General features: G+C 37.5%; 2 protein-coding genes across 2 annotated transcripts in view; both read right to left on the bottom strand.

Moving 5' to 3' along the window:
- Window positions 1–1,855, bottom strand: part of LOC104703732 (vacuolar protein 8-like) — a 7,252-nt gene extending 5,397 nt beyond the window's left edge. The window contains exon 1 of the mRNA XM_010419804.2: window positions 1,040–1,855. Coding sequence (XP_010418106.1) covers window positions 1,040–1,540 — 501 coding nt within the window. The 5' untranslated portion in view covers window positions 1,541–1,855. The remainder of the gene's footprint in view (window positions 1–1,039) is intronic.
- On the bottom strand, window positions 3,686–9,267 carry LOC104705159. The gene is made up of 2 exons (XM_010421137.1): window positions 7,849–9,267; window positions 3,686–7,789 (listed from the first exon to the last, which is right to left on the bottom strand). Exons 1-2 carry the CDS (start codon window positions 9,265–9,267, stop codon window positions 3,686–3,688), a joined length of 5,523 nt encoding a protein of 1,840 aa, XP_010419439.1.

Below are 10,825 nucleotides of genomic sequence, written 5' to 3'. Positions count from 1 at the left end.
TAATAACCATATCACTAATCTCAATCACAATCTTAACATATCTATCATCTTCTTCCATAGCTTCATTAAGCTTAACCAAAGCTTGTTTCTTCATCTCCAGATCCCCAATCTTCATCCTCGTCAACAAATCCCTAATGTAAAACCTCATCTCATCTTTACAAGCGTTACCATTAGGCTTCGACACAACGATCGCGAAGCCATGGCTTAGAATCCCAGCTGAGTAAATCCGAGAAAGGTTCCTTGTATGTCGATCGAACTTCCCAGCCATGACATCTAAATCACTCTGCATCAGAAGCTTCCCGCTGTAGGAAACGTTGACGCAACGAGTAGCGAGATCGTAAGTGTCTTTGAGAGAGATTAGGATGGCTGAGATTAAGATAGAGAGAGATGGGTCGAATCCGGAATTGAGATTTGATAAAGCAGCGAGACCAGAGTAAAGCTCTTCGAGCTTTGTTCTTATGAGTTGCCATTTGATGTTGAAAGATTTGANTTCTCGAGTCTGTTCGTCTTTACAACACATACTTAACAAAAGATCAATGGAATTTACCTGAACGATCTCTTCCTTGGATCCAATAAGCTTGATGAAAGTGGCAACAGTATCATCTTCCTCAGTCATATACCTCTTGATCTCTTCAACACCAACGAGATTTCTCAACACTCCACACGAAGCACCGATCAATTCACCACCAAACTCGCTGCAAGAACATATCTTTAGCAACGCAGAGACACCTCCATGAGCAGAGACAGACCAAGCATTCTCAGAATTCTCCGTTAATCTCATCAAACACTTTGCAGACGCTTCTTTAGCAACACCATTCCCATTCTCAAGAACCCTAACCAAAGGACCAATCACACCCGATCTAATCAAAACACCCCTATAAGAACCAAACCCAGATATAAAAAACACAGCTTTCGCAGACTCTTCTTGAACCCCCAACTCAGAATCAAGAAACCCAACAAGGCTAATAACCATATCACTAATCTCAATCACAATCTTAACATATCTATCATCTTCTTCCATAGCTTCATTAAGCTTAACCAAAGCTTGTTTCTTCATCTCCAGATCCCCAATCTTCATCCTCGTCAACAAATCCCTAATGTAAAACCTCATCTCATCTTTACAAGCGTTACCATTAGGCTTCGACACAACGATCGCGAAGCCATGGCTTAGAATCCCAGCTGAGTAAATCCGAGAAAGGTTCCTTGTATGTCGATCGAACTTCCCAGCCATGACATCTAAATCACTCTGCATCAGAAGCTTCCCGCTGTAGGAAACGTTGACGCAACGAGTAGCGAGATCGTAAGTGTCTTTGAGAGAGATTAGGATGGCTGAGATTAAGATAGAGAGAGATGGGTCGAATCCGGAATTGAGATTTGATAAAGCAGCGAGACCAGAGTAAAGCTCTTCGAGCTTTGTTCTTATGAGTTGCCATTTGATGTTGAAAGATTTGATTGAGTGAGAGAGTGAAATCAATGAAGATATAGCTTCGATTGCTTTCTCTATGCTTGCTTTTGATTCTTCACTCGTTTCTTCTCCCATTTTGGTTGATAAAGTCTTCTCCTTTTCTTCTTCTTCTTCTTGTCGGAGTTGTTTTAAGCCATGGTGAGAAAGCGAGGGATTTGGATGATGAAGATGAAGACTTTCACAGGTAATCTCGTTGGGGTATCAGTAATGGTTAATGGGTTTCGAGGAGAGAGGAGAAAGAAAGAGAGAAAGAGATAGAGAGAGAGTTTGGTAAAATATTTGACGGAGCTGGCGTTCTCGGTGGGGTTGGAGGCAGTAGTGACATGTCGAGGAAGATGAAGTTGAGGGTATTATGGTCATTTTGTTGTTTTTGAGGGGGTTAGAGAGAAAAAGCGTATTTGGGAAAGGTAAGTTCTTCTTTAAAATGGTTTTGGTGACTAGCACGAGAGGTCCTCGAGAATTCGATTCTTTCTTTTTTTTTGTTTTTTCTCTTTTATTTTTCCAATTTTACATTTGTCGTTTCTTCTTTTCCTATTATTCTTTCCACAAAAAAAGATAGGTTCTGTATTTCTCAAACTAAATTTTGGTGCGAATAATTGCAATTAGAAAGAGCTTATAACAACACTTAAGAAAATAGTGGTAGTATACCATAATTTTATGACATTTTATAATGCTTTATATAAACTCTGTTTTTCTAATGCTTTATTTTTTACTTGGGTAATTTTTATAAATATATATTTTCGTATTCACTATCAATTAAAAATATCTCGTAAACGAACTTATTTTCAGCCGCTATATAAATCGTTCAATTATATTTTAAAACTATTTACCCATTTATTTGCATTGTTTACGTTTTGAACCAATCAAACAAATATATGTGTGTGTGTATTCTTCTTTTTTGGATAGTTCGATTACAAATGTTATGAACTTTCTGCAGAGTTTTTGGGTTTTTAACTATTATACTTGTTTTACGTGACAAAATTACAAGAAGAAGAGAACTTAAGAATCACTCATCACTCATATTACAATCATCATTATTATATAGTTTTTGATTTTCATAATATTAGTCAGAAGCTTAACTCTAAAGGACCAACCCAATATCTGCACGAACACGAGAAACCCGGAATTAGAAATAGTTATGGACGGTGAAGCTGGTACACATATTATTAATAGAAAATATAATTTCATTCCCTTATAATAAACATAAAAATACAAGTTATTGTTGTAAGAAAAAAATGATGTAGTTATTGTCAATTAAGAACTAACTTTACTAGAGAAAATAAAAAATCACAAGGAGTTGGGTTATTTATGGATTACTGTTTAACAATGTCATAATTACTTATTTAAATAATTTTTTATAAATATATTTTCCATTCTTGTTTTCTTTCTTCTGGATAAAATATGTAGAAAAAAAAAACTAAAAGTAATTCAAATTGTATTGTTTTATGTACCTGGCTCAAATACGTAACTATATGGCTATATTCTCCTTAAACACGGGATAAATACTCATTAAATTGAATAAGATGTACAAGCTTTTTCATTCATCTACTTTGGTATTAAATTATGGGATATATTATACGTATATTATATGAGTAAAAGACTATAAATGTCAAACAGTTGAACTTTATAATATACATGTATAACAACAGGTCATCATCGACTCAACGTATGTGTAAATATTAAAGGAAAACAAAAGATGGTCCGTGACGAAACATGAAGAGCCAGAAAAAATGGCAAAATTGAATGTAAAGCAAAAGGATTGGCTACCTATCACATGATTCCAATTTTATATCGTATTTGAGAAATACGAACTTCTTCATGTAAATAAAACTTTCAAATTTGATTTTATTTTTCAACCTTTTCTTTTACAAAAGCACACATATATCTTAGGTTATACTACTTTGTTTGGTACCATCCATGTGTGTATGTGTCAATGTGTGTGTTCTCTGTATTAACTGACTTCGATCCGATATGTACCATCTATCGAAGGCGAACAAATTTTTGACTATTGATACTAGATATCTTCATTAATGCCATCACATGAAATTTTATTGACTTTCTGAGTTTTTAAATTTAATGCGACTCGTAGATTGAAACAACACCTTTTTTTTTTTTTCACTGAATAATATATATTAGAAAGGATCTTAGCTGTTTTATCTTTACAAAAGCACCCACTAACCACCATACCAAAAAATACAGGAATTGCCATCCTGAAGAGCTCTATAAACGAATAAAAGCACAATTAGAGACAAAAAGGTTATGAAGCCAAAAAGGATATCCGATTGCTACATAAGATTGACGGCGATCCTCTCTTGTAACACTCTTTGCGATTAAATGAGTGACAAGGTTAGAGCTTCTTTCTTCTAACCATATTTTCCACTGCAAAAAACTTCCCAGGGCATTACCTACAGAGCGTGACTGAAACTTGAAAGAAGGCCAAGCTGGAGGTCTTTGAATAGCTCCCATAAGAGCCGAATCCTCAGAAGCGAAAACAATCTTATCAAAGTTTAGACTTTTCATACTTTCAATTGCCCATAACCAACATAGAAGACTAGCATCCATCTTGCTAAAAACTGAAGCAAAGGATCTTCGACTATGCATAAGAGTTTCCCCTTTCTTGTTTCTTAAAACCCAAGCAGCTCCTCCTGTACTCGTTTCTTTATCCCATGAAGATCCTAGGTTGCATTTTTTCCATCCTTGGACCGGAGGATACCAACCTTTTTTCCCCAAATCCGCTTTCGACCTCTCAATTATCGCATCTGCAGCGGTTAAGGACTGCACATGAAACCACTGGGAAGCATTATCTCTAATCTTGGCTATTGTTCTAGAAGCACAAAAACTTCTGCCTTCAAATGAGAATAAGTTCCTGTTTTTCCAAAGCTGCCATAAAACCCATGGGAAGGCTGTTCTAACTTCCACAGGATATTTCGAATTTTTGCTCACCAACAGTAGATAATAGATGTTTTGGAAAACTGATTCAGAATCAAACCCATTGCATGGGACAGGAAAATTAAACATAGCCCAAACCTGTCTAGCAACTGTGCAAGAAAATAGTACATGATTGACTGATTCCCCTTCCAAACCACAGCTTTGACATCTAGAATCAACCTTCATCCCTCTCGATAACATTTTATCAGCAACAGGAATAGCTCCACTCACTACTTTCCACAAGAAATTACGGATTTTGGTAGCAGTGCTGATCTTCCAAATCTGATTCTTGATGGGTAAAACTGAGGGTTGCATCAAAGCTTCTGTTAGTAGATCAATCTTTTCTCTCTGATAAGCTGCCCAGTAACCAGACTTGACAGAATACGCACCACTCTTAGTGTGTTCCCAAATCAGATAATCCTCTGAAGACATAACAGGTTTGATCTTGAGAATTAGCTCCACATCCCTAGGGTAAAAGTGATATTGCAACTTAGCCAAGTCCCAAGATTGAGTAGTGGTATCCAGTAAATCCTTCACCATAAGATCCAGATCAAACAGAATGTTTTTCATAAGAGGGGCTCTCATGATCCCATCTAGCACCCACCTAGATGACCATACAAAGGTTGAGGCTCCATCTCCTATCATCTGTCTGAGCCCTCTTTTTAGAAGATCCCTTCCATGAAGGATACTTCTCCATGCATAGGAGGGTCTATAGCCAAGAGTTGCACTAAGGAAATCGCTATCAGGAAAATACCTGCTTTTGAAAAAACGTGCAAATAAGCAATCCTTGTCTTGCAGCACTCTCCAAGCTTGTTTAGACAAAAGAGCCTGATTGAATATTTGGATATCTTTGAACCCCAGTCCGCCCGCATGTTTTGGTAAGCAAAGCTTTTCCCATGAAATCCAATGCATTTTCTTTTTATTTTCTGTTGAATCCCACCAAAATGCTGACATAGCTGAAGATAAATTCTCACAAGTTTTCTTTGGGAGCTTGAAGCAGGTCATAGCGAACACTGGCATTGCCATAGCCACCGACTTGAGCAGAATCTCTTTTCCTCCTTGGGACAAGGTCCTTGCAAACCAACCGGACATTCTACCTTTCATTCTATCATGAATGTAGCTTAACATCTCCACTTTGGATCCACTAAAGCACTCAGGTAGGCCAAGATAGGTACCTGCTCCTCCTTCTTTAAAAATCCCCAACCTAGTTGCAATCATTGTCTTTAAAGACTGCTCTACCTGGGCTCCAAAAGTGATTGATGACTTTTCCAGATTAATCAATTGTCCTGTTACCTCCCCATAATCAGAAAGGATCTTTTGAAGGGCACAACCTTGATCCTCTGAAGCTTTGATCATAAACAGACTGTCGTCTGCGAATAGCAAGTGATGGATAGCCGGACCTTCTGTCGAAAATTGGATACCATAAATCTTACCCTCTGATTCCGCTTTGTTGAGAAGATGAGTAAGTCCTTCTGCACACAACACAAACAGGGCAGGGGATAAGGGATCCCCCTGTCTAAGTCCTCTCTGAGGATTGATAATACCAAAAGGCTGTCCATTTATCAAAACAGTATAAGTGACTGAAGTCACACAGAACATAACCAATTGCACCCACCGTTGATGAAACCCGAGACCCAACATCAAAGCTTCTAAGTAACTCCACTCCATTCTATCATATGCTTTGGACATATCGGTTTTGACAGCCATAAACTCCTTCGCGATAACTTTGTCTGTCCTCAATCCATGAATGGCTTCATGAGCAATAAGAATATTATCTGAGATGAGCCTTTCCGGGATAAAAGCAGACTGATTAGGCGACACTATCTCAGAAAGAAGGGGTTGGAGTCTTGACATGATAATCTTGGCCACCACTTTATACAGTACAGAACAGAGGCTAATTGGTCTTAGATCACTCATTAGAGAAGAGTTTACCTTTTTTGGTATGAGGCACAACTGAGTGAAGTTCCATTCTTTTGGAAAGATACCCGAATCAAAGAAAGCCAACACCTCAGAAGTGACTTGATGACCGACAATATCCCAGTATTGTTGAAAAAACATACCAGTCATCCCATCAGCCCCAGGAGCTTTAGATGGATTGATAGAGAAAACTGCATTTTTAACTTCCTCTTTGGATACTTTAGCTAGTAACGATTGATTCATCACATCAGTAACTCTGGGAGTAACACCTTCTAGCATTGCTTGAATATCGACCGGAGAAGAAGTGGAGAAGAGGTTCTGAAAATAACTGGCCGCCACTTCACCTTTGGAGGCTTCTGATCTGTGCACTATGCCATTTGGATCTTGGAGCTTATCCAAACCATTCTTAGATCTCAAGTTTTTAACTGAAGCATGGAAGAATTTGGTGTTTCTGTCTCCTTCAAGCATCCATTTGTCTCTACTCTTTTGTTGCCAGTGAGATTCCTCTTCCTTATTCGCTTCAACCAACTTGTTTTTCAAAGATCTTAATCTGGATGCAGAAGGATCTGAAGAAGACTGAACCAATTCCAATTCGTTTTGGATGGCAATGATTTTAACTTTTGAGTTCATCTCATTCTCCTTCTTCCACTTACTAAGCACTCTTCTACAGTCTCTAATTCTCTGCGAAACTGGAGCTGGAGCCGAAATAGCAGATTGCCTCCATACCATGCTTATCGCTTCTTTAACTCCTGGCTTGTGTAGCAATCTCTTGTCAAATCTAAAAGATCCTCTGTATAAATCTTGCGAAGAGACAAGACTTACCAATATTGGTCTGTGGTCAGATCCTCTTTTGGGGAGAAAAGCTTGATTAGCCGCAGGGAAACACGACACCCAGTCCTTATTAGCGAAGCATCTATCCAACTTACTTTGTATCCAGTGGGTTCCCCTACGCCCTCCCCAAGTGAATCCATTGCCAGAACTAGGAAGCTCCGACATTCCACAGTCTTTAAGCATGGTAGAGAATGGTAGAAAAGAGTTATCACTTCTTCTTGGACCACCGAGTTTTTCTTCATTGTTTAAAATCTCGTTGAAATCCCCAATCATACACCAGTTTCCTTTTCTAGATAACCCAAATCTTGTCAGTCTTTCCCAAACTTGGTATCTATAACAGAAATTGGGATTCCCATAAACGCAGGTAAGGAAAGAACTATACTCTCCAAACTGTACAGCTAAGTCTAATAGATTCTTATCCTCATAGTACACCGATATATCTACACTCTTTTTCCAAAACAAAGCTAACCCACCACAGGTTCCAACAGGGTCCACAGCATATACATTCTCATAACCAAGCCAGACTTGAATATCTACAATAACATCCTTACAGTTCATCGTTTCCATCAAGAACATTATCTCAGGAAAGTGTTTTTTACGCAATTCCATGAGACGAGGAATTGTCAGATCTTGAGGCCGCCCCAATCCCTGGCAATTCCAGCTTAGAATGCTCATCAAATGGTGGACAGTCCCTCCTTTGGGACTACCATTAGTGATTTTGCCTTAACAGCACTGGGTTCACCATCCAAATCCTCCCTTGCTTTCCTCTTTTCCACTTTTCCAATAGTCAGACCAATGGACTTCACGCCCTCCCCAATCGATTTTGACAGATCTTTGCCTTTTAGTAATCTTGCTCTTTTTTGCTGCCTCTTTCTTGGTTTCTGTTTCTTTTGGCTAGAGCCGGAAGGACTAGTTTCAGAGAAACCTATCCTATTCACCGAAGAACTAGCCAAGAAGGGAACAGAAACACCAGTAGCATCCTGATTATAATAATCAATAGAATCTGAAACAGAGTAAGCTTTCCTTCCTGAAAAACCAACAATCCTCTGAGCCGACACCTCTGTAGGTGACTCATCTTCATGTATCAGCATTGTTTTTGATGAAGATTCAGCAGAATCATATCCAAAGGTTCTACCTTTACCAATATCCACATTATGGGAGATGATTGGAATTGGTTCTAGACTGAGAGTAGATTTCTGGGTGAAAGGGGATTTTTCTGCTTCACAAACCGTTTTCCTGACTCTATCTTCCTTAAATGATCTTTCTTCTCCATTAGCAGACATGAGATATTGCCTCATGCCTTCCAGCACTTCTGGGGCAATCCTGGGACGTCCAGAAAGGGGGTTTATGCCCACTTGATCTTCTCTTAAGACACTGAACAGTGGGTCTGCTTCTTTAAGAATAGTAAGGGAATTTGCCTTTGGAGTGGCCATTCCCATTCTTCTAGCCAGCACAGTGTCTTCTCGGTTCTTTATCAGAATAGGACAGAAGTCAACTTCATGAGATAAGCGTTGGCACTTAAAGCATCTCTTTTGAACTTTCTCGTAGTTAAAGAAGATTTCTACTGATTTATTGTTGGGAAGACCTATCACCTTTGATTTCCTTAGAGGCTTGGAGACATCAAAACGAATTTGAACTCTAACATACTCTTTGCCTTGAGCTCGCGACGGATCAAATGCTACGTGAAGTACTTGACCAGCTAACTCTCCAATTGCCGTAATCGCAGGAGCCGTATAATGGTTAATGGGGATATTCCGGATCTGCACCCAAAGAGTAGTAAACTGAAGTGAATCTGCTGCAGGATGTTCGGTCCATCTCTCCATTATCAGACCCCAGTCGTTATATGTCTGAAATCCCTTATTCAAAACATCTTCTAGATCATGTTCATTCTGGAAGATAAACTGAAATCTTTCCTTTGACAGCGCAATTCCTCTAATTCTATCACCCTTCTGCCATTTTCTTGGCATATCGAATACTACTCCAGATACTGATTGGCACTTCGGATTTAGAATTCTTCCGATCAGACTAAGATAATTCCTTTCACAAGAGCTGAACTCTGGCAGATCTGGGAGAGTAAACGGTATATCCTCCTCTTCTAAGGACATCGCCATCAACGCTTGATCCATCGCTGCTGACATCTTCCCCAACTATAAATCTCTAATAAAAGCCCTTAAAAACCCCTGGACAAGATAGATCTGCGCACACACGTCTCAAAAACCAAGAGGAAACCCTGAAACTTTAGAACCCAGAATTACTGTTCACACCAAAAAAACCTCAAGCAAACCTATCGTTTGTAATGGATTCGCGAAAATAAGTCACCAAAAGGAGATAATTCGGATGAAAAAAGCAAGTGGGAAAGTGTTTTTCCAAACAAAGCTCTATATTCTCAAAGAAATGAAACCTCTTTGTGAATAAGAGAGTCCTAAGCCCAAGGGAGTCTACTCTGATTTTCTCACCTATTTAGCGCTGAAAATGATGCATATCCCAATGATTGAAACAACACCTACACTGCTACACACATACGACATTGGAATTTTTCGCATTTTCATAGTCGTTTTAAATTTCATATGTTCGAAGATAGACGTTTCAGCTACCTACACTACATAAAAAAAAATATGTGAAATTATTTGGATCAAGAATGTTACAAATTTTTATATTAAATTATTAAGAGAGTGTTTTGTACTTTGTATTTTGTATTTTGAGCAAGAAGATACGAAATTAATAATAATTACATTTTTTAATAGATGGAAAACAAGAGGCACTAATTAGTGTACACTTTTTTTACACGGTAGATTATGCAATTAACGAGCCGTAATTAGAAACATGTGGTGTAATGCCAAAAAAACAAAAGTTAGGTGTGGAAAGACAAAAAACAAGCAAAGAAAGTGAACCATGATATCGACGTTTGAGTAGTTGAGAAGGGAGATATATTCATTCATATGTGCAAACGCATTACAACATATTCCTTAGTTTCCACGAAAAATATAATAATCAGAATATCTAATTATTATTCAATAACAAAAAGCTAATATATATTTTGTTTTTGTCAATCGGAAAATATAATAGATAAAAAAACCTAACCTTTGTTACTTTATATCATCAAGTGATAATAGTTAGATCCAAACTAATAAACAAAATATTATTATTAGTTTCAAGACCCAAGCATATATAATTAGATCGAGACTGTCGAAACTAATAAACAAAATATTATTAGTTTCAAGACCCAAGCATATATAATTAGATTGAACTTTGTTCGAATCTACTTTTCTCTCAAATATGTTTTATGGGAGTAAATTTGACTTTTTTGGTGGTTATATATTTTTCTTTTTTTTCTGTAAACATATTAATTTGTTTGTTAAAGGCTTTTTTTTAAAAAAAAAAAAACACACTCTACGTAACATTTACATTAATAATCTGCAAAAAAAAGTTGTAACTGACAAGAAAATTGGAATATTATATTTTCTGCATTTTTGTTAAGAAAAAATGTTATTTTCTAACTAGAGAAACACAAGCATGAAGACAATCAAATCGTAAATATTCTTACGACGATATTATCGAGAAAACAGAGATCCCGTGAAGACATATTTTGTTCTGTGCAATAGAGATTAGAGAAATCACTTGATGAAGCATATTAGTCATAATTTTGTTTTTAAAACAAAACTTTTATCTTTTACTGACTTTTTT

Source organism: Camelina sativa, chromosome 7 (assembly GCF_000633955.1).
Source record: "Camelina sativa cultivar DH55 chromosome 7, Cs, whole genome shotgun sequence".
In the NCBI taxonomy this organism is placed as follows: Eukaryota; Viridiplantae; Streptophyta; class Magnoliopsida; order Brassicales; family Brassicaceae; genus Camelina; species Camelina sativa.
This window is presented reverse-complemented; position numbering and strand designations above follow the sequence as displayed.